The sequence below is a fragment of the Doryrhamphus excisus genome, chromosome 9 (assembly GCF_030265055.1).
Source record: "Doryrhamphus excisus isolate RoL2022-K1 chromosome 9, RoL_Dexc_1.0, whole genome shotgun sequence".
NCBI classification, from domain to species: Eukaryota; Metazoa; Chordata; class Actinopteri; order Syngnathiformes; family Syngnathidae; genus Doryrhamphus; species Doryrhamphus excisus.
The window spans coordinates 4,442,362-4,466,776 of record NC_080474.1 but is presented as its reverse complement, the minus strand read 5'-3'; the positions used below and the strand labels follow the sequence as shown (position 1 = coordinate 4,466,776).

The 24,415-nt window shown below is 40.1% G+C and overlaps 2 protein-coding genes across 3 annotated transcripts in view; both read left to right on the top strand.

Annotated features, from left to right (window-relative positions):
- Positions 1 to 1,872: 1,872 nt before the first annotated feature.
- On the top strand, positions 1,873 to 3,829 carry LOC131135838 (cytochrome c-b). 2 transcript variants are annotated; one of them, XM_058082190.1, is made up of 3 exons: positions 1,873 to 2,019; positions 2,579 to 2,757; positions 2,829 to 3,624. In XM_058082190.1, the coding sequence occupies exons 2-3, from the start codon at positions 2,586 to 2,588 to the stop codon at positions 2,972 to 2,974; spliced, it is 318 nt and encodes a 105-aa protein (XP_057938173.1). In that variant the 5' UTR covers positions 1,873 to 2,019; positions 2,579 to 2,585; the 3' UTR covers positions 2,975 to 3,624. The 2 variants fall into 2 exon arrangements, with proteins under 2 accessions (XP_057938173.1, XP_057938174.1); XM_058082191.1 differs by lacking the exon at positions 1,873 to 2,019 and adding an exon at positions 2,259 to 2,459 and having other exon boundaries at positions 2,829 to 3,829.
- Positions 3,830 to 4,133: 304 nt separating this feature from the next.
- pde11a (phosphodiesterase 11a) overlaps positions 4,134 to 24,415 on the top strand; it is a 53,168-nt gene continuing 32,886 nt past the window's right edge. The window contains exons 1-7 of the mRNA XM_058082155.1: positions 4,134 to 5,216; positions 6,797 to 6,955; positions 15,562 to 15,651; positions 17,434 to 17,574; positions 17,688 to 17,752; positions 20,005 to 20,137; positions 21,408 to 21,483. Of these exons, the coding sequence (XP_057938138.1) occupies positions 4,416 to 5,216; positions 6,797 to 6,955; positions 15,562 to 15,651; positions 17,434 to 17,574; positions 17,688 to 17,752; positions 20,005 to 20,137; positions 21,408 to 21,483 (1,465 nt within the window). The 5' untranslated portion in view covers positions 4,134 to 4,415. The remainder of the gene's footprint in view (positions 5,217 to 6,796; positions 6,956 to 15,561; positions 15,652 to 17,433; positions 17,575 to 17,687; positions 17,753 to 20,004; positions 20,138 to 21,407; positions 21,484 to 24,415) is intronic.

The window sequence follows — 24,415 nt, the reverse complement described above, 5'->3', positions numbered from 1 at the left end:
AGCTAAAGCCTGGACCACACCAAAGGTGCATAATATTAAAATAAAAAGTCTCACAACCAATAAAAATTAATCCAGAACTGCACCAGAAGAGTTGAAAAAGCATTGGAGTAAAGCAGCAGTTCCGAGCATAGATGTCACTATAGCTACAATGCATACAATAACAATGTCTCTGCAGCTTTTAACATACAGGTCACATTATGTAAATGGACGTTGTTGGCATTTTTATAAGCGAGTCAGTTGCATCCCATTATGTGCATTCTTGGCTGCCTCTTTTTAGCTGTGTTTTAGAGAAAGGCACTTGATTTGCAATTGTAAAAAATATATATACACATTTGTTTGTATGATCTGTGGTTTTAAACAATTATTGGTAGCATATGCTCGCCAGCAGTGTGGTTGAATGGGTACAGTCCCTTAAAGTTATTTTTACTTGTGTATGGGTTAATGAGCAAGCTGGCTTCATCATCAATGTCATATAAATGGCAGCTTTGTTAGGAAGATTTGTTTACATGGTGCAATGGGTAAAAAAAAATTGTATCGAAATGTATCTACATGTCAATCTCCTGTGCTGACATGGTTTGCCACTTGTTTTGCAATGGCTGTTGTTTAATTAAGGATAGAATGATAAAATAACGGCAAATGCAACCACAGCAAATGGAATGCATTAAAACAAGGCCACCACTGCAGGACTGATGAAGAAAACTCCTGAGACACATTCAGCATGTGTGTTGAATGTCAAAACTAAAGGAGAGAAGCCATTGGCCTATTCAGTCACTATAATTCGCAAATGGTCAAAGTGACCTTGAGTGAAGGTTAGTATTCAGGCCCACATGAAGAGCTTTCTTAGAACGTAGGGGCCTATCATTATGATTTACTTGTACCTTGAGAGCCAGTCTTAACCATCAAAAGTGTGTCCTGTTCAAAAACGACTGTGTCACATTCCCAGATTCTCTGAGTTAGCTCCTGTCAGGTTTTCACAACAAATAAAGGACGTACCTCACCAGGAAATTCACCCTCCCATTTTGATTTTGAGTTTCTCATACGAAAAAAAAATCCTCTGCGGGTCTGCCAGAGCAGTGCTTCTGGTCTGCTTGGCAACACTTTGGCAACATCAGCTGAGGGGTGTCCAAAGTACGGTTTGGGGGCCATTTACGATGACAGCTGTTTTTATTGGTCAACAGCACATTCTAAAGAAACAATAGTAAAAATCAGCAGTAATTTTACAAGAATAAGGTCAAAATATTGAGAAAAAAGTTGTATTTTAAAGGGGACCAATGCTTTTTCCACTTTTCTGACCTATAAATGTAGTTGGAATGTTGTATTCTCTTGTTAAACAATGCCAAAGTTTCAGATAATGAGGTTTGGGTAAAAAAAATTAACATAATAGGTCCCCTTTAACAAGAAAAAGTCTGAATTTTACAGGAATAAAGCAATGTTGTAGTATTAAGAGGACAAATAACATAGCATAAACTTGAAATGTTAACGCATTCAGTACCAAACGCGTAGATATACATTTTCATAAACCTGAACGAAGTATTTTGTTGTTGTTGACCCAACTTATTGTTGCTCAATAAATTTGACTGTTGTGTAAAAGTTACTGGACCTTAAGTGTTCAATTCAGTCTCAGAATACCACTGGGGGTGTGCTAAAATTCTGACAATTTTTCATATTTTCTATATTATTAATTGGTAAATTTTGTCACATTTTAAATAATGTCATAGTAATTTTTGTTGTTTTGGCACTTGTGTAATTGTTGATGTTTTGATGGTTTCCAAGCAGAAACAATGACAGAGAGAATTTCCTGTCCGTGGGGTTGTGAAATGTGTTTTTTGTGGGTTGCCCTATTTGGTAATCGCGTTCCTTGAACCTCTGTCAGAAGGAGAGTGATGACGTATGAGTCAGCTGACTGGTGACGTATTCACTGGAGTAACCTCGCGAGGAAGGGATCGCACGTGTCAGTTACCGGCATCCAACTGAGGAAATAAAACCTTCGGCAGTTTGTTAACTTGACACCGTTTAAAGGTAAGTGAAAGATGGTTAACATCTACATCCTTTTCGTTGAGTAAGTTGTCGACTTAACACATAGTTTAAGGACTGACTTAACTTTTGTAATACTGAGCCATACCTGTCAACATTTGCATGATAAAATACGGTAAAATTGGCGGAAAATGCGATAAAATGGGGGAAGTCGTGATCTTTAGCAATTTTCCAACAAGGTGTATCAATCGTATTATATCACTTTCGTGCTTCTTTGATCGAGAATGCCCGATTTCACCGGCTCCAAGATGTTTTAAGCCGATATTGCCCGAGTGTTGCCGAGTTGTCGAAAACCTTACTGACTGACTTACCTCTTTTTTTTGTTTTCACCAAAGTTCAATTAGTGTGGGCTTTGTCTGTTTCGTTACCAAACCAGATTTTGTAACCAGTCAATGGCATACCTTATCAACGAGCTCCCCCTAGTGGTAGGATATGCACACTTACGTAACGTAGTCAAACACTAATTATTATTTCACAGTAAAAGCACTTTCACAACATGTAATGCTGTAAATAATGATATACATTTAATGTGTGTGTTTCACAGAGACAAAATGCCTGGCGACATCAACAAAGGGAAGAAGGCCTTTGTCCAGAAGTGCGCTCAGTGTCACACCGTGGAGAACGGAGGGAAACACAAGGTTGGCCCAAACCTGTGGGGTCTGTTTGGTCGCAAGACAGGTCAGGCAGGGGGTTACTCTTACACGGATGCAAACAAAAGCAAAGGTAAGAGTTTTGCATGCTGGTTCACATTGAAATCTTTTAGTTGGTGCCAATGTTATTTTCTTGACTTCCAGGCATTATTTGGGATGAAGAAACGCTGAATGTTTATTTGGAGAACCCCAAAAAATACATTCCTGGAACAAAGATGATCTTTGCTGGCATCAAGAAGAAGACCGAGCGTGCTGATCTCATTGAATATCTTAAATCTGCAACCTCTTAAAGAATATTGTGTGATAGTTGCGTGAAAACCACGAGGTACCATATTTATCACAGCTGAACCTTTTTATGAAATGATCCACCATCCCTGATTTCAACACATTTTGTTTTTACATAACTTATTAAACCATATACTATATTCATACTGTAACTTTGATTAAAGTTGTGATAAGTTAGTAAGAAATTAATTTTTGGTACATGAATCTTCTCTAATTTCTGTCCTATTTTTGTAACCAAAATCTTCAATTGTGAAGACTTTGGTCTTCAAGATAAAAATAACCAATTGATTGATCTGTGTCATTACTGGTGCATAGGTTCAATACTTGCAGGTCGCAGGACTCCCTTCATTGGATGTAAAGCTATACATGCTTATTGCACATATGAACACCCCCCCCCCCCCCCCCAGAATTCAAGCATGTTTTAAATGCACATCTGTTGCATGTTAAAGTACATTTTGCACAACTTGCTGTTTTATAACAAGGAGCCGAATGGCAAAATTCACAAAATTGTGGATCAGTAAATGTCCCGGTTTAATTTTTTTGAATGGCTATGTTTATTATTATTAATCCATGCATTTAATTTGCATTAAAACCCCAAACGTAATTCAATAGCGCCCCTGTATTATATTAACACTGACACCAATTGTCACCAAATATGCTTCAGACACCAGCCTTGCAGCCTCAATTCAACCAATCCAACCAATTTAATACAAGCAAAACCAACTAGAACAATTAAATTCCTGTAGAAGTCAACATCCTGACTCAAAACAGGAAAAGGGAGGTAAATATTATCCATACTGTATAAAGCTGCATGCGTAGAAGTCTCATGATTTGTGTAGTATGGCACCCTCTAGTGTTCAAAAAGCAACAGTGCACAAGTCAGGCATACATTATGTTGCCTGCATTCTTCCGCTCAAGAACCTGCCAGTTACTATTAAAAGAGCATTCAAACATATTAGTCACACGAAGAACACTAGCAAACCTAACTATGGCTGTTTTCTTTCATACTTTACAGCATTTTTTGAGCGTCTCAGAGACAAGACACGTCCACAGGCATCGGATGTTCATGGACTGAGCCTGCATGAGCTCCTTGTGACGAAACCCACGTCAGTCCGCCTAGCCAACCACAGGCAACACAGTCATTAGCACACAAGAACACACACACACACACACACACACACATCGCGGTGATGCTCGCCTGTGAATCTCTCTGATGTTCCACACTGCTTCTTTCTTGTTGTCTACCCCCCTCAGCCCGATCACTGATGGACTCGAACAAGGGGGTAAAATATGCCCAAAGGAGGGGATACGTTAAAGAAGGGCATCATAGAGATGGAGGGCGCGTCTGTACTTCTCTAACCCGGACCTCCAGCCAAGCTTCATAGATGATCTTTGCCTACGCGACTTCGGGGCTTTGGTGCACGGAGGAGCATCTGCAGACCAGGTATGGCAGTGGCGAATATGGTGTGTTTCTCTGACGTGGAAACTTTCCTGGACTCGCACCCGGAGTTGTTCGAGGACTACCTGAACAGAAAGGGCACGTATTGCATGGTGGAGAAGTGGCTTAAGACCCACCCGGCGACCAAAGGTCCGGCGTGTCCGGCGGTCGCGACCCCGGCCGAGCCGAGGGAAGACAAGGGCGCCGCGCTGAGGGACAGCTGGGCGAGCAAATGTGACGGTCTTCAGCGGAGAGCCTCGCAGAAGGAGCTGCGCAAAACTTTCGCCCGCTCCAAAGCCGTCAACGTCAACAGAACCTACGACGAGCACGTCAACTCGCGGGCCCAGGAACCGCTGAGCAGCATGCGGCGGAGAGCTTTGCTGAGGAAGGCGAGCTCCCTTCCTCCCACCACCGCGCATATCCTCAGCGCGTTGCTCGAGTCCCGAGTCAACATCCCTCAGTACCCATCCACGGCCGTGGACTTCAAGTATTACCTCAAGGAGAACAACGAGAGGGAGTTCTTCCTGGAGCTCGTCAAAGACATCTCCAACGATCTGGACCTGACGAGCCTCAGCTATAAGATCTTGGTGTTTGTGTGCATCATGGTGGACGCGGACCGGTGCTCCTTGTTCCTGGTGGAGGGCACCGGCAACAAGAAGACACTCGTGTCCAAATTCTTTGACGTCCACGCGGGCACCACAGTGCTTCCTTCCATGAACTCGGATGAGGTTCAGGTGCCGTGGGGGAAAGGGATCATCGGTTACGTGGCGGAGCACGGAGAGACCGTCAACATCCCTGACGCATACCAGGTGACCCCGACGATGATCATGTGTCAATCAGATTTTGTATACCATTTTTCCTCCTTGGTACATCAAACCAGGGGTTCTCCATTGGTCTCAGCATGGGACCCACATTTTCCATTCGTTCGTTTATCTGGATCCAGGTTTCGGGTGCGGGAGTCTCTGTTGGGAAATCCAGACTTCCTGGTTTGCGATCACCTCTTCCAGTTTCACCGAGGTGTTTCCATGCAGGCCCCGCTGTGAGACATAATCCCTCCAGCGTGTTTTACGGCATTCTAGCAATTGGGCATGCCCAGAACACCTCCGCAGGGAGGCGTCCATGCAATAAAAGTGTGTTGTTTTGGCGATCAATTTTGGTGCTTGTGTGTCTATCCATTACTTTAACATTACTGACACCTTGTAACCAATGTATGATCACAGTGTCTTTGAATGTGTCTTATATCTGAATTTTAGTTCATTCCGACATTTTTGTGCTCGGAAATGCTTAATTTGGGCAAAAAAGACATAACATTTGCTTAAATACGTACCTTAATGTTCAGGAGCGTGTTGGGCATGCCCAGAACACCTCAGCAGGGAGGCGTCCAGGCACGAGACACCTCAAATGGCTCCTCTTGGTGGGAAGGAGCAGCAGTTCCACTCTGAGACCCTCCCCCATGAACGAGCTCCTCAAGCGCCCGTATTTTCCAGTGGTCATGAACCCACCTTCATTTCAGTCATTTTCATTCATTCATTTTCTATCATTATCATCACGAGGGTCATAAGGGTGCTGGAGCCTATCCCAGCTGTCTTCATGCGAGAGGCGGGGTACACCCCGGACTGATTGCCAGCCAATCCCACGCATGCACGGGGAGAACATGCAAACTCCACACAGAGATGGCCAAGAGTGGAATTGAACTCGGGTCTCCTAGCTGTGAGGCCTGCACGCTAACCACTCATCCGCCCTTCAGTCATTTTCATTTAAAAAAATATTTTTAGTTGTATTTTTTAACAAAATAATAATGAATGGACCCGCGACCCACTTTTGGGTCCCTGTCCACCAGTTGAGAACCACCAATTCAACTGTATTTAGGCTTAATCTGCCCCACTCTCATGGGTCTCCGATAAATTCAATGAATCTACATTTGGAAAACTGGAACGTTCACACATTCACAGGGTGGAATTGAACTCGGGTCTCCTAGTCATGAGGTCTGCGTGCAAACCACTCAACCGCCGTGCAGCATTACCCAGTACAGTAGACATATAAAATAAGACATACAACACAGACTCATGCTTTTGTGTGTAGCTGTAAATGTGTTCCAGTGTAGGTCAGCTGAGTAGCAGGTGGACAGGAAGTGATGTCGAGGGTTCAGTTGAGTATTAGCTTAGCACAGGTTGCGGCCGCAACAGTAGCCCTTGTCAGGGATTATTGTGCATATTGTGAGGTCATTCCAAGCTGCAATAAAAGTGTGTTGTTTTGGCGATCAAGTCTGGTGCTTGTGTGTCTCTCCATTACAGTAACATCACAGTGTCTTTGAATGTGTCTTATATGTGTATTTTAGTTCATTCAGACATTTTTGTGCTTGTGCTTAAATACGTACCTTAATGTTCAGGATCGGCGGTTCAGTGATGAAATTGACAAGCTGACGGGGTACAAGACCAAGTCGCTCCTGTGCATGCCCATTCGCAACAGCGACGGCGAGATTATCGGCGTGGCGCAGGCCATCAACAAGACTTCCAGCGTGGAACTCTTCACAGAAGACGACGAAAAGGTAACCTTTCGAGGAGAACATATCAATATTCAGAGTTGATTTTTCTTTGTTTGATTTTTGTTACACTGTTTGTCCGTCCTCAAAGTCGATTAGGTTTATTTAAAGGTCAAGCAAACGTCGACAGTATTTTGACATATTATGTCATACTTTCACATAACACACATATAATTTGAATGCCACCAAGGCGTCGACTTCCACCAAGGCTTTTTGAAACACAAAAAAGAAAGTGTTTATAGTTAGCAGGCTACTTCATGGTTCATGAAGGATGACAGATGTTGTTTCTTTAGTACCTAGCATGCCTTGTGGGTTTGCCATTGTAGTGTTTGTATGTAAGTCACATTGTTCTGCCACAAGCCAAGCGAAATTTTCGCAAAAATTTTGGTCGTTAACCAAAAGACATGCTAACTAATGTAAATAAAATGTAAAAATATAAAAATTATTATAAAAAGAATAAAATGTAAATGTAAAAAAAACTAAAAATAAATAATCTTTTCTAATTTAACAAGGATAAAGTCAAAATATTAAGGGGAAAAAAGTCAGATTCTAATGAGAAGAAAAGTTGCAATTTCATGTGAATGAACTCTTTATATATTATTATTATAACTTTGTATATTATTTATACAGTAGCAGAGTGTTGAAATATTTTCAAGTTGTAATATTAGAGATTAGAGATATATTGTAATAAAGAAATAAAGTTGTAATTTTTGGACAATTAGGTTGGGGAAAAGGTTATATTATGGGAATAAAGTCCAAAGTCCAGAGAACAAACTCCATTATCCATTATTGTTTCTAAGTCTTAATATGATGAAATATTGTGTGTGCTTGTGTGTGTTTGTGTGTGTGTGTGTGTGTGTGTGGGGGGGGGGGGTCTAATATTATGGGAATAAAGAAAAAATATTAGAAGAAAATGTAGTAGGGAAAGAAATTTAAAAAATAACATTTGGGAAAATTAGATGAGGGGAGTTTAATAAGTTTAATAACACAAAATAATCTTGTTATGGGCGGCACGGCGGTCTAGTGGTTAGTGCACAGACCTCACAGCTAGGAGACCAGGGTTCAAGTCCCACCCTCTGCCATCTCTGTGTGGAGTTTGCATGTTTTCCCCGTGCATGCGTGGGTTTTTTTCTGGTACTCCGGTTTCCTCCCACATTCCAAAAACATGCTAGGTTAATTGGCGACTCCAAATTGTCCATAGGTATGAATGTGAGTGTGAATGGTTGTTTGTCTATATGTGCTATGAATGTGAGTGTGAATGGTTGTTTGTCTATATGTGCCCTGTGATTGGCTGGTGACCAGTCCAGGGTGTACCCCGCCTCTCGCCCGAAGACAGCTGGGACAGGCTCCAGCACCCCGTCGTGAGGAAAAGCGGTAGAAAATGAATGAATGAAAGAACCAAAAGACATGCTAACTGATGTGTATGTTAACCAAGGTATATGAAACATTTAAAGAAATAAAATGTAAATGTAAAAAAAAACTAGTTTTTCGTCTGCTCAGACGAAATAGTTTTTTAGTTTTTTGCTAACTACAAACAGTTTTAAAAAAAATCTTTTTAAAAAAGTGTCTTTTTGACATGCATTAAGGATGTTTTTGATATTTATTTTATTCTAGGGTGAGTGTAGTGTGAATGGTTGTTTGTCTATATGTGCCCTGTGATTGGCTGGCGGAGCCTTGTTATGCCTATCGTTAAGATTTTGGTCAACATCATAATGATCGTGATCAACACAAATGACAAATACAGTGCTTTGCTCGGCTGAAAATGTGTTTGACTGGTTAAAAGTTAGCATTGTCATATGCCGGATAAGCTCTGTTACCTTGGTTACTTTCCATCACGTGTTCTCCTTTTTTCCAATTATCACAACACAGAAGTTGCATGCCTCTTATCTGATGGACTGCAGGCAATGTTTTGTTGTTTCTCGTTGTACCCAGTGCTCTACAACATATATCATTTCAGTGCTTCATGCACTCCCTTGTCAAACGCTGCAAATATTTGCTGTAATGCTTAGTGCCTGAAGGTGTTTCTTAGGGTTGGTGTCTTTGCGGATGCTGTTTTTACTTTGCTTTTGTGCTGAGTGTTCAGCTTCACTTTGGCGTTATCACCTGTGATCCTAATAGCCAGCAGTTACAGCGGCCGCGGGCCACTTTCCAGGCGAGAACTATGCAAGTGTGATGAGAAACGTGGAGAAAATGGACCCAAAGTGTTGACTGATTGCTGACTGGATGTTTTTTTTTATTGGCACCAGCAGTGTTTTCACAAAACAAAACAGTAGGGCACTCACCACTTCGATAGCAGTGACGGCTCTTTTAAGAGAGCTCGTTGTTTTGGCTCAGCTCCCTAATTCAGCTTCCCAAATTTCTCGTCAGATTTTTTTTGCTGGTTAAATTGTTCATTAATGATTATCATTAATGGATGTAAATTTTATTTTATTTGTAAAGATATATATATATATGTAATATATATATTATGTATATGACTCTATTTACATGATCAATATTGCTACAAAAAGAAATGTTAAAATGATGGCTGCCAAATCTATTTTGATATTTTTTTAAATTGGAACATATATTCTCTGATTTAATTTTTTTAAACCAAATTTTCTGAAAATTATATCATTAATCGTCGTTTTGTCCCATAATATTACTTATTATAACTTATTACTACTAAAATAACACATTATTTCTGTAATATTTCAGTATTATGCTACTAGAATGACATTGTTATTTTGTTTATTCTCTGAAATTTTTTCCATTGATAGATTTTTTATTTTGTATTTTTTTGCAACCTCATTTTCCAAAACAATTTTTATTCTGTTTTGTTTCCCATAAAATTCTAAAATTACTTTTTTTATATTTCAACTCTATGCTACTAAAATGCTAATAATAGCACAGGTTTATTCTCGTTATTATAAATCTTTTTTCTCGTTATATTTTGACTTTATTCTCATAAAAATCACAGCTTTTCTGTTTTTTTTTGGCGTCAACCAATCATGACTTTATACCCGCAATATTTTGGCTTTATTATTTTTTTATTATTGTAACTTAAACCCAAGACGTATAACTATAACCCATAATATTTTGACTTTATTGTTTTAAATGTTTTAATTATTTCATATTTCATCTCTGTGCTACTAGAATGACATTTTTCTTCATAATATTACCAGTTTTGTCTCATAAGAATGTAACTTTTTAAACCGCTAGCTAACAGTCACGGCAGCGCAGATTTGAGCAAAATCTACGAACATTTGCAAGGTGATTTGCTTCTCTGCAAAAAAATTGTCATATGCCAATGATGCTCACGATGCTCACACCTTTGCTGTTTCCTTGGCAACCCTCTGTCCCACACAGAAAAGAAAGAACAGAGCGAGTCGGCAGGGACACAGACAGCCAAATCCGGGTCCAGAACGTAGACAAGTTTATTCATACGCATTCACTGCAGTGGAATCACAGCTCTGTATTTAACCTACAGTGTAATTCTGGTGCATCTGATGGATCTTGTGTGGCGATGCTGTGCAAAACTGCAACTGAATGGCGTGAACTTTCATACCTTTCTTCAAGGAAAATTGCCCATCATCCACAATCCTGATGTGAGACATCTTTCTCTTTTCTGGGTGTTCTCAAGACATGAAATATATATACAGTACATGCTGTAACCATGTAGTAACAGATGTGTCATATTTACAGTATTTTGCCACACATAAGGATTGTGTATGATGGGCAAAATTCAAAATAAAGTGTAGTTTTCCTTGAAGTAGCATTACCGTTGCATAAACAGCAGACTAACATCTCGACTAAAGCTGCCATTGTGCAAATAAGAAAACAGCTTGTAATAAGAAAACGTACCTCTCTCTCCGAAACGATGCGGCCATATTAGATGTCATTACAGAGACTTGAGATTGTCTTCATTAAATGTTTCTTTGCGTGGTGAAACCTTATAGGATATCTAAACACACGACGCTTGGCATTAAATCCCACGCTGCTTTAATTATGTCGTGATGATCCGCTGCAGGATGTCAGGCCTTTGGGGAGCTTCGGTAATGACTCTGCCTATATGGAATTGCATTATCTTTTATGTATTGTAGCTGTTGTCTTACGTGTATAAACCAACTTCATTGCATATTGTCTTCACATATTCATAATTATATAGATATATAGCATTTCCATATGCAGTAGATCACCGCTGTTTGCAGCTTGACGTTGATGTTTTCCTCTGATTTTGGATCAACATTTGCAATAAAAGTGACTGTTGTAATTGTTACATTACATTCACTTCCAGAACTCTCCCCTTCTCTCTTTAATTGCCGTTGTTCACTTGTGACACAATGCAGGTTTATTCCTCACACATATTAAACACATTTAAAGTATTAAAGGTATTGGTACTCACCTCTAAGGGATGATAATGCAAGTTGATGCATGGACAGATGCAATGGAAGAACCCCACCCACTGGAAATCGCAATATGTAGCAGTATGACTCGCAATATCGTCTTACAAAGAACACAAAACTCATCACACAGAAATTTAATAATGTATACATGAGAAATATACAAAAAGCATGTACATATATAGTCTTAAAATAACTGACTGAGCAACGCATTCATTTGTGCAGGGGCGCTGCAATGACGTCAGCCTCCCTTTGGGCTACTCTGGCTTCCTCTGTTGGACAGAGGCAGCACTGCAGCACCATACATCCATCTATTCATTTTCAATGCCGCTGGTCCTCCAATGAAATGCTCTGCTAAGACGAAATGCATTATGGGAAAACATTTAAAAAGTTTTTTTTAATTTAATTTAATCGTAATTTTGCATTGGTACATGTTTGTATATTATTATTAGGTGTACCTTGTGAGTGTTAAGGTGCTGTGTGGTGAGTTTTAAGGATCGAAAAATGTTTCAATGTGTGCTTAAGAAAGCTGAATCCTTCTGTGTTCAGTGTTTACATTTAAAACTTAAATTTAAACTTGAGACCTGTAATATTTGTTATTATAGTCATTTTTTTCATGTAAATTGAGGCAGCAAAAGAAGTATCGGCAGTATCACAGGTATCGGCCACAAATATCGGCCCAAGCAAAATCGGCTAAGGGTGATGGAAAAAAATCCGTATCGGCCCGAAAAAAAAAAAACATATCGGTCGATCCCTCGTGAGTTTAATGTTATTTGTAAGATGACACCGTGAGACTGTTATATTACGTAATAACCTCCTGCAATTTCCAATGGGTTGACAAAAAGATGCCTTTATATGAATGCATGCCACTGCCTTGACTTAGTATTATATATAATTGTATTATATTTTAATAGTACTAGTATGGTCGAGGTAAAAAGCTCAGATTCTGCAATGTAAGAAACAGTGACCAGGCTGCCTCAAGGTTCCTGTCAACGACAGCAGTGAGGATGAAGTGGAAAGGCTGCTGTTGACACCAGATGAATTTGGATCAAGTGGACTATTTTCAGACAGAAAGGAGTAGCCTTCTTTTAAAAGTAAGTCGCTCTTTATTGCACTGTTGTTGCAAATGGTCACCAACGACTGAATTATCAGTTGTAGTTGTTCTCTGCGTCAGAGCTACGCTCCCGACGAGCGAGCGTGATTTACTTTGTACGTTGTACAGAAGTAGGCACCGGCTGCATGAAAAATTAATGCCACCTTCAAATGAAGCTGCTGATGCAAAGTGCGTTTGCAAAACAACCTCGAAGAGAATGATTTTTGGTTTGACAACAATGTGCAATGCTCAGAGCTCAGTGAAAGCAACACGGTAGTTTGCATTCATAAAATAGAGCACAAAGAAATTGTCATTTCTCACAGCATTGCTCATAGAAAGCAGCAGCTGCGGACCACAGCGTCATTGTCGGAGGGTAAGCATCAGTCTCATAGGAGCTGGCCTTTGTTAATAAACCCCTCTTTTACTACTGGTCACTCCGCAGGTCTCTAGGCAAAAACCTCTGTTTGTAATGCAAGCTTGTGTATAATGGCCTGCCTGGCAGAATGTAATTAGCAAGAGCTCTGCTTTTCTTACATTTGCCTGTTATAGTAGCGCAGACAGATCCATAGCCAGATCCCAAAAGTCCTGTGCGCTAATGAATCTTCCTCTGCCTCGGCCTATTGATGACTGCTGCCTTTCCGCTAGATCATTATTAGAGAATTCCAGAGGACAGCTGAAATAGCGTTATGGATCAGCTTATTGCTCAGCATCACTTGGCCTCTGGATGCTGGAGAAGAAAAATCTCATCCGGGCGCTTGATTGCGTAACATGACTGAATGTTGGTATCTAGTGTAAGTCAATGAGGAAATGTTGTTCATTCAGTAATTCAATTTGTACCTTACTTAATGGTGTTAATACGAACATAATAAAAGGAGTCATGTACCAGTTGTAAATATTCTACCTATATGCTACCTACTTAAAATAGTTCCCTAATTCTATATCCCAAATAGCGGTGTTTTGTATTTCAATCATAATTTATGAATGAAGAATGTTCCAATTATTTGCTAAGATAAGATAAAATAAGATATGCCTTTATTCGTCCCTCAGTGGGGAAATTTGAATTGCACAGCAGCAAGAGTACAGAATCAGTTAAGCAGTACAAAAATACACAATGTAGAAAAATAAACAATATAAACAACCCAAGTATTAACAAAATCAACAGTTTTATATACAGTATATATATGTAGATAATATGAAACGAGATGAGATATATACACTGTTATAGTTATAATCTCACTGCATGGGCATATTCTTGGTTTGCATTGACACTCCTAGAGCTATTCATTGAGTAATATTTTTATTGTGGATGAACAACGGTACCTCGGTCTTCCTTATTTATCAGAGCGAACCGTGTGTTAAAAATATGTATTTTTTTCCCATTAGTTTCTCATTTGCTTATTTTTGTCCTGACCTGCTGATTTCTTTCATGTTATGGGGGTCCCAGGTAAGACCACATTGGCATTATGGTGATTTCCACCTGCACTATTATTATTAAGCACCTCTTTGTGCCAACTCTCGTGCGTGTATTATGAATCAAGGACGGCTAGGAAGGAAGAAATACAATTTGATTCCATTATTTATGTATAGACTGCATTTATTTTACCAGCCCAGGGCACTGAAAATCAGACTCTTCAGTCAAATGGTAAAATGTCAGTTGAGCTGATGGAATTTATTTGTCCCAACAAGTAATGGCGTCATGAAAGGCGCCGACTTTGTGTGTAAATACACATGAAAAAGAAAAATTACATAATACGTTTTTTTTTTTTTTTACTTTTCAGTCGAAGAAATTCAGTAGAAGAGCTGAATAAAATAATTATACAGGCATGGTCATTGACGCCCACATTGTTTCCCACAGGACGTAAGTGGATTTAATTATCATAATGCTAATGTAATTACTGTATCTTAATTCATGCATTTGGTTGCAGTTATTACTGTTATATCCGTATATGCTTGGTATAATACAACTCACCAATGCAGTATCACTGGGAGCTCTGCATAATGGTAATTTATGTGGGATGGGAAACATCCATTCATCCGTCCAGTCATTTATTTTCTATACCAATTGTGCTCACTATGGTGGCGGGCTGTGCTGGAGCCTATCCCAGCTGACTTTGCATGAGAGGCGGGTACACTCTGGATTGATGACGGTTAACAAAAGTGTTTAAAACCCTCCTGTTATAGAAAGTGCTTTAATGTAGTACAGTAAACCTTGGATATATCGGATTCAATTGTTCCCACTGGTTTTGTCCGATATAAGCGAAATCCGTTATATGCGTATACCGGAAAATGTTCGTTTTACGCATATATCGGATTTATATCCGGTATATGCGTAAATCGGATTTTATCCGTTATAAAAAGGCACTTCCTTGACTATGTTTCCAATGTACCTGGACGCGCAGGCAACGCTGCAAACGCTGCAAATGACGTCGTATAGCGGCCTGTCACGATTCGGCGAATCGGAGCGCCACGATGCGGGCATCCGATATATGCGAGGAAAATTTAATGGAAATGCATTGGAACGGGACTGGAGATTTTGTCTGAAATAGGCGAAATCCGTTATAAAAAATCCTAATTTTTATTGGAAATGCATTACAGAAAAATTGGTTCTTTTTTATCTGTCCGTTGTGAGCAAATTTCCGATATATCGAAGTCCGATATATCCGAGGTTTACTGTAGTAGTCTTACTTACGAAAGGTGGAAATGTCATGAAAAAACACCTGTTCCTGCAGCTGGGGTTCACAGAAAGGTTCATTTATAATGTAATTTTCTGCTTTTGGGGGTCCCTAAACCCCCAAATCAAATGAAAATGCAATATTTTACAATGGAATGGTGATCATGACATTGCAATGATTCACTGTATCCACGAGTGAGGTGTTGGAGGTGGCAGATTTGATAATACCAGAGGGACAAGCACAGAACCTTGTGGTACACCTCTCACTGTTGCTTGGTAAAGAGATACTAGTCGAGCCATTGGAGAGCTGTTTCAATAAGATCATTTGTCTGTTTGAGTAGGATTCCTTGGAGATCAAGAGATGGACTTTATTAAATGCAAGTAATTTGGTGCCATCTGGCATTTAACATGACTGATGCCGATGATAATGGATGGATAAGAGAAGTTTATATATTTGTGTGCGCAGGTGCTGCAGATGTACCTGCCCTTCTGTGGCATTGCAATCTCCAATGCCCAACTCTTTGCTGCGTCAAGGAAGGAGTATGACAGGAGTCGGGTAAGTATCACCAAGATGATGACCTCACTTTCCATCATTTGCATCAGCATTACTAACCCAGCACTGATGCATACATTGATCATATGTATCCAACTTAAAAACGTTTGTTACCTTTCTAAAGCAGTCAGATAACGTCAGAGTGCATAGTGGTCTGCTTTCTGACTGCAACATTTATTTAATCACCGGCACAGGAATTTCATCCCAACAGAAGCCAAACGCAGCCAGAGGTGTCATAGGAGAGTACTTTTGATCCCAGGGTGTCCACATAGTTTTAAGGATCCCTACTGGTTCTCACTAGGGGGGTAGCATTGAAAGAGGAAGCCTGAACTCGGACTGGGAGATTTTATGATCATGATCGGTGGCCATGGTAATTTTCATATTGAATAAAGTGATCAGATGGTAGCATATACACATGATCAAAATGTTAGGACCAGCTGAAAAATTGCAAGAATTTACAATTTGCATCATTTTCCTCTAAAGGAGGTTGTAAGTAGAGCTGAAAAATGGAAAAAAAGAAGAAATGGGAGTGAGACATCATTAGCTGATCAAAAAGTTTAAACCCCAAATCCCCTAAAATACAAAATAATGCTGATAATGACTCAGTAATGTGTAGCTGTGGTTTGGGCGTGAGTGTTTCCAGTGTTTCCAGGTGGCTGCACGGCTCTTCCAAAGAGCCATCACCACCCTGAACTCAGACATACAACGTACCCGGTCATTAGCATAATGCAAATGTGTAATATTTCCATCACTGCCTCTGTTACTACCTCAATCATATTTATTTATTCAACAACCCAATACAATACACTCATATGTGACTTTACTCATCTGTATACACCAGTCATTATTTGCACTATGACCCATTTATCATTGCACTAAAATTAATATATCTGCTCCTGCACATGCTCCTGTGCAATACTATGTGTATATTTTGGATATCTTGTATATATCTTGTTAAATTGTCTTTTTTACTCTACTTTTATATACTTTTTTTTTTTTTTAAGTTGACTACTGCACTGAAAGGAGAAGCTCTCCAATCTCGTTGTACATCTTGTATAATGAAAATAAAGGCCATTCCATTCCATTTTAAGTGGTTAGCACGCAGGCCTCGCAGCTCGGAGACCTGAGTTCAATTCCACCCTCGGCCATCTCTTTGTGAAATTTGCATGTTCTCCTCGTGCACCCACATTCCAAAAACCATGCTAGGTTAATCGGCAACTCCAAATTGTCCATAGGTATGAATGTGAGTGTGAATGGTTGTTTGTCTATACGTGCCCTGTGATTGGCTGGCGACCAGTGTACCCCGTCTCTCGCCCGAAGACAACTGGGATAGGCTCCAGCAAATGAATGAATGAAAGCTTACTCCAATTTTTTTCTTTTTGCATTTTAAAGCTCTTCTTAGTTCCAAATGTTTAAATTGTTATTTTGATATGTAAGTGACACCTGACAGGAAATCGCAGCACCACCCAAACTATAAAAACGGTGAGAGCGATACTTTGGAAAATACAGTACCTTATAGGATAACGTGTGCCCATTATGAGAACACCGTTCTGTGAGAGAGAAATGATTTTGTGCCTCGTATTAGATTGGGTCGGCCCTGTCATACATAAAGGGCCTTATTTGCTTAGACTGGCGAAGCTAATCACGTTCCATTGTTCTGGAGGTTTGTAGTTCGAGAATAACAATGATATCACGCTGATATCAACGGCTGAACAAAGCAAAGCGTCTTTATTGAGGAATGTTTACAGTGCAAGTTACGCCCGTGCTGTCTTTGTTGATGCTCAGGCGCTCCTGGAGGTTGTCAACGACCTCTTTGAAGAACAGACTGACCTGGAGAAAATAGTCAGGAAGATTATGCACCGTGCTCAAACATTACTAAAGTGCGAGCGCTGCTCTGTTCAGTTGCTCGAGGACATTGAGTCACCGGTACGTTTTTTTAAAAAAAATGAATTTCAGCACCGCTATCCTTTGATTTTATCACTAAATTGTAAAAGCACATTTAAAGGAAATGCTGTTTTTTTTCTATTTGGATGTTTCAGGTGGTGAAGTTCACTAAATCTTTTGAGTTATTGTCACCTAAGTGCAGCGCTGACACCGAAACGAGGTAGGTATGCTATTTTGTTTAAGATTGACTCTTGCGCTCGTTGTCCGTGCCCTCACAGAAAGACCCTCTGGGTTGCATGTGGCCAAATGGAAAGCATCTCGTTTTGCCTTTCATTTGCTGTCTTTTCAGCTTAGTAACCTTTTCTCTCTCTGTCGCATTTGGCGTCGAAACCTGTGAAGCTTTCATCAAGGACAAAAAGCAAGCAGACTGAAAGTAAAATCCACTCCTCTGCTATGGTGGTACTGAATAACCGCGCATACTATGTGGCTTTAATTTCATTTGGAGAAGTCTATCCACTGCCAGGCAAGATAGTTTTGTTGTTACAATGTATTGATGTGCATTGGTCACATTTTTTATTGTCATTGTTGTGCTCAAAAACAATCATAGTCGAAAAATCAATTCATATAACTCAAATAATGAACAGAAAAACAAGATAAATAAGTCAAATGGTATGTCCATAAACATTAAGTACTGATCTAGTACTCAGCTCCTTTAGCACCGGAACAGAAAAACAGCAATTCACACAAGCACGAGTCTTAATTGTGTATTTTTTGTCTTATTATGTCCACTCTATCAGTGGAAAGGTGACTATAGGGGTGTTATTTCATGTATGGAGGGCTCTAATAATGGAATATCAGTGGAAAGGTGATTATAGGGGTGTTATTTCATGTATGGAGGGCTCTAATAATGGAATAGCAGCGGAAAGGTGACTATAGGGGTGCTATTTCATGTATGGAGGGCTCTAATAATGGAATAGCAGCGGAAAGGTGACTATAGGGGTGTTATTTCATGTATGGAGGGCTCTAATAATGGAATAGCAGCGGAAAGGTGACTATAGGGGTGCTATTTCATGTATGGAGGGCTCTAATAATGGAATAGCAGCGGAAAGGTGACTATAGGGGTGTTATTTCATGTATGGAGGGCTCTAATAATGGAATATCAGTGGAAAGGTGACTATAGGGGTGCTATTTCATGTATGGAGGGCTCTAATAATGGAATAGCAGCGGAAAGGTGACTATAGGGGTGCTATTTCATGTATGGAGGGCTCTAATAATGGAATAGCAGCGGGAAGGTGACTATAGGGGTGTTATTTCATGTATGGAGGGCTCTAATAATGGAATAGCAGTGGAAAGATGACTATAGGGGTGCTATTTCATGTATGGAGGGCTCTAATAATGGAATAGCAGCGGAAAGGTGACTATAGGGGTGTTATTTCATGTATGGAGGGCTCCAATAATGAAATAGCAGCGGAAAGGTGACTATAGGGGTGTTATTTCATGTATGGAGGGCTCCAATAATGGAATATCAGTGGAAAGGTGACTATAGGGGTGTTATTTCATGTATGGAGGGCTCTAATAATGGAATAGCAGTGGAAAGGTGACTATAGGGGTGCTATTTCATGTATGGAGGGCTCTAATAATGGAATAGCAGCGGAAAGGTGACTATAGGGGTGCTATTTCATGTATGGAGGGCTCTAATAATGGAATATCAGTGGAAAGGTGACTATAGGGGTGTTATTTCATGTATGGAGGGCTCTAATAATGGAATAGCAGCGGAAAGGTGACTATAGGGGTGCTATTTCATGTATGGAGGGCTCTAATAATGGAATAGCAGCGGAAAGGTGACTATAGGGGTGTTATTTCATGTATGGAGGGCTCTAATAATGGAATAGCAGCGGAAAAGTGACTATAGGGGTGTTATTTCATGTATGGAGGGCTCTAATAATGGTAAAAGCCGTATTTAGAAGGTGGTAAACAGGTTTTCTTTGCTTTAACTACAAATATATTCCATTTATAAATAAGGCATCCCACTTTGCAGAAATTCGCTCATGACAGCCGTGCAGGTCTGGAAGCAACAAATGCGAGGGCCCGTGTGTAAGATAAATGTGTCTAATCTAGAGGGTATATTTTCTTCAGACAGAGAGAACCACACAGAACATTAACTGTGTCGCTGTTAAAGGGGGGGGAAGCCAGCAGGGGAGGTGTGCACTGTTTTTTTTTGTGGCAGGGTGTGGGGGCGTTTGGCAACCAGGAAGATGATCACACACTCAACTTTTCATTACTTTCTACGCTGCAGGAGAAGATTTATGATATCAACTGCATGGAAGGTTCATTAAATGCATCGTAGAGGGATGACACAAATCAGCAGACAGTATGGCTTTGCCATGTTGCCATGATACTCATGTGGAAATAAACCCACTCGGCTTAAAAAAATGTGAGAAATATCTTATGGTCTTTATGTTCTACCCCTAGTTTCAAGGACAGTATGGAAAAGTCTTCGTACTCGGATTGGCTCATCAACAACAGCATTGCCGAGCTGGTCGCGTCCACGGGTCTTCCTGTAAACATCAGCGATGCATACCAGGACCCTCGCTTTGATGCTGAGGTAACCAAACACCCTGACTGTCATCATACAATCACAAGGCACATATAGACAAACAACCATTCACACTCACATTCATACCTATGGACAATTAATATGGAGTCGCCAATTAACCTTGATTAATTCCAAAAACATGCTAACTTAATTGGCGACTCCAAATTGTCCATAGGTATGAATGTGAGTGTGAATGGTTGTTTGTCTATATGTGCCCTGTGATTGGCTGGCCACCAGTCCAGGTTGTAGCCCGCCGCTCTCGCCCGAAGACAGCTGGGATAGGCTCCAGCACCCCCCGCGACCCTCGTGAGGATAAGTAAGGATAAGACTGTACTTACATTTTAAAGTGGCTCTTTGTAGCAAAAACAGGTTGAAAGGGATTTGAGACTGACCAATAAAAAGGCATCATTCAGAGGAGGTCCCGCCCACAAGAGTGAAAGCAAACAAAAAAAAATTTGAATAAAAATTTGAATAAAAATAATTTTGTAAATTTTTAAAAACATTTAAAATCCATTATTTTTGCTTTGCATTTTGTTTCTTCAAATACATAAAAAAACACATTTTTCTCCTGGGGTTTTTCTCCATTTTCTCCATTAAAACATAAACTCCATTCAATATTTGACGACGAAACTGAAGATAGATTGTCCCGTTTGTGGTCTTCCTGGCCGAGTGACGGGCCACGCATGTTGCCACCTGGCAGTTTCACGTTTTTTAAACATTTCTTATATTTTCTCCATGCATTCCGGATCAACATTTGCAATAAAAGTGTTGGTTAGCTATATTTGTGGTACCACTGTCTGTTTTGCTTAAGTTGTCATTACTAATTAGCCACAAAGGAATAATTGACCAAAGTCATGAGTTACTCAGAAGGATAAGCACGGGCATTATCACCTCCGCTAATGGCAAAAAAAGCATGAAGCAGAAAATGAAGTTAAACACAGGAAGTGAAGGCACAGGATTAAATAAGCTCTACTTCTTCCTCCTCCTTCTCAGACCTATATCAAATAGATGTGCCTTACAGGTTGCTGTGCTGCATGAGCTCTTTATAGCTCCACATACCATCAGAGGGGGTGCACGATGCATAATTAATAACCCAGTGGAGAAAACACAATTTATGAACACTTTAATATTAAACAGGTGTGTCAAATGTTTCTTCTGGAACTTCTGAGGTCTCATTACTTGGAGTATAATGCTGAGTACATACACTGTATGTAAATATGTACCCGATGCAGATGGATGCTAATTCTTGTTATTTATGTGTTCACCATAATTTTTCTAGGCGGACCAGTTCTCAGACTTCCACATTCGCTCAGTGCTTTGTGTTCCGATATGGAACAGCAATCATCAAATTATTGGTAAGTTAAGCAATAAATTACATTTTTCATGTGAAGAGTAATTATGGGGATTAATTGAAGATTGACAAGTTATCATTTTGCACTGAAAAAGTGATGTGCTTCAAGTCCCGATTATACAGCTCATTAACGTGCACTAATTGGACAAAGTTACAAGAATGTCTGAATGGGAGAAATGAAGTTGGTTCCTCACCCAAGCCATTAAGAGCTTCCACTATTAGAAGATGTCTGCAGTTTATACACATTAAAAACAAACACAAAGATCCTCTATATCAGGGGTCCTCAACCATCGGTCCGTGGGCGAGGCCGAACCAGGCATTGGAAAAAAAATAAAGATATAACTGCATGATTATGTTGTTTGTTGCAAGCGGTGAGCCGTCCCACTTTGTTCAATGGTCCTTGAACGCACCGTCTAACTTTCTCCCATACTGCACAGATAAACTACTTACTGTATTTTGCTCTTGCTACTTTCATCTAAAATGTATAGGCAATGTATTATTTATATGAGAGAGCCACATTGCTGTTTTTAAGGATCCGCTACAAAAAAATACACTAGTCAAAGATCCTCGATATGACAGTGCCACTCTGCTGTTTTTAAGGATCTGCTGCAAAAAATACACTAGTCAAAGATCCTCTATATGACAGTGCCACTCTGCTGTTTTTAAGGATCCACTGCAAAAAACACTAGTCAAAGATCCTCGATATGACAGTGCCACTCTGCTGTTTTTAAGGATCCGCTGCAAAAAAAAACACTAGTCAAAGATCCTCGACATGACAGTGCCACTCTGCTGTTTTTAAGGATCCGCTGCAAAAAAAATACCCTAGTCAAAGATCCTCGATATGACAGTGCCACTCTGCTGTTTTTAAGGATCCGTTGCAAATAAATAAACTAGTCAAAGATCCTCGATATGACAGTGCCACTCTACTGTTTTTAAAGATCCGCTGCAAAAAAAAATACCCTAGTCAAAGATCCTCGATATGACAGTGCCACTCTGCTGTTTTTAAGGATCCGCTGCAAAAAAAACCAGTCAAAGATCCTCGATATGACAGTGCCACTCTGCTGTATTTAAGGATCCGCTGCAAAAAAAATACCCTAGTCAAAGATCCTCGATATGACAGTGCCACTCTGCTGTTTTTAAGGATCCGCGGCAAAAAAAAACACTACTCAAAGATCCTCAATATGACAGTGGCACTATAAGGTTTTTAAGGATCCGCTGCAAAAAAATAAACTAGTCAAAGATCATCGATATGACAGTGCCACTCTACTGCTTATCAGGATCCACTGCAAAAAACACACTAGTCAAAGATCCTCGATATGACAGTGCCACTCTGCTGTTTTTAAGGATCCTCTGCAAAAAAAAACATTAGTCAAAGATCCTCAATATGACAGTGGCACTATAAGGTTTTTAAGGATCCGCTGCAAAAAAATAAACTAGTCAAAGATCCTCCATATGACAGTGCCACTCTACTGTTTTTAAGGACCTACTACAGAAATGCTCGTCAAAGATCCTCTGTATGACAAGCCTGCAAAAAAATTCCCCAGTCAAAGATCCTCTACTGTATACAGCACTTTTCTGTTTTTAAGGACCCATTGCAAAAAAAATAACCTAGTCAAAGATTCTCTGTATGACGGGACTACGCTGCTGTTTTTAAGGATCCGCTGCAAAAATGCTAGTCATAGATCCTCTATATGACAGGAGCTCTCACCAGGATTACAAGTGTGTTACTCGAACTGTGCGTATGCATGACATAAATAAACCCTATGGCTCCGAGGTTGTGGTTTTGTAATGAGATCCATAACTTGGTGTTCCCTCATTGTGCGCCTCGTGTTTGTGAATTAGCCGCGGGCCAGCACCACACGCTGACACCGCCATCAGTCATTGATCCTCACTCTCTCCTCGTGCGGCTGGTGGATATTTCCGCCAGGAGCAAGGATAGTCGTCTCTGTCCGTTGAGTGAGAAGCGATCAGCATATTTGTAGCAGATGGCCACCTTAGACGTGTGTTTAAATGTGTGAGCTCGCATTTGTGTTGCGTAGGTGTTAATGTATTTGTCAGGGACAGGCAACAGGAGAGAAAGAAGAGAAGGAATGAGTGGGAAAAAAAAGTGCAGTGTGTGGGTGGCACCTGAGGACTGGAAGTGAAAAACCATCGCACAAACAAAGCAGCGGAAGATGAATATCTCAAGTCAAGGTTCCATTCCATTCACAAATGGATGTTTTTGTGGTGTCTGCCATAACGACAGCTCATTCAGCGAAACCTCACTGAATGGAGCCGTGACTCCAACTGCAATGCTGGTGTTCAATGTTACACCAAACGAGGACGGCTTGTTGCTGCACTTCCTGCCGGATGAAACTTGCTGTTAATAAACCCGAAATGGCTTGAGTTTGAATCACAGATGCTCAATATTGGCTTTCTTACCAATATCCCATATGCTGATACAATGATACCTCATTGCCAATACCGATGTTGGTCAAAGATCCTCTAAATGAACAAATACTCTAAATTGTTTTTAAGGCCCTGCTAATCAAAGATCTTCTATAAGACAGTAGCCCTGTTTTTTAAGGACATAATGCAAACAAAATACCATCGTCAAAGAGCCTCAGACTGCAAAAATTCTAGTCAAAGATCCTCAATGTGACAGGAGCACTGATGTTTTTAAGGACAAATTGCATAAAGTACATGTCAAAAATCTTCTATATGATAGGGAAGCTCTGCTGTTTTTTTAGGACTTATTGTAAAAATCCTTGTCCAAGAGCCTCTATATGGCAGGACTGCTGACAGTTTCAAGGACCCACTGCAAAAACTGTCAAAGATCCCATACTATATGACAGGAGTGCTCTGCTGTTTTTACCGACCGACTGCAAAAATTCTAGTCAAAGATCCTCAATGTGACAGGAGCACTGATGTTTTTAACGACAAACTGCATAAAATAC

What these genes read in the sequence shown, in the direction of transcription:
- LOC131135838 (XM_058082191.1), top strand. Translation starts at nt 2,586, where the DNA reads ATGCCTGGCGACATCAACAAAGGGAAGAAGGCCTTTGTCCAGAAGTGC. An exon ending in GGATGCAAACAAAAGCAAAG is followed by an intron (nt 2,758 to 2,828) that starts GTAAGAGTTTTG and finishes CTTGACTTCCAG; the next exon opens with GCATTATTTGGGATGAAGAA.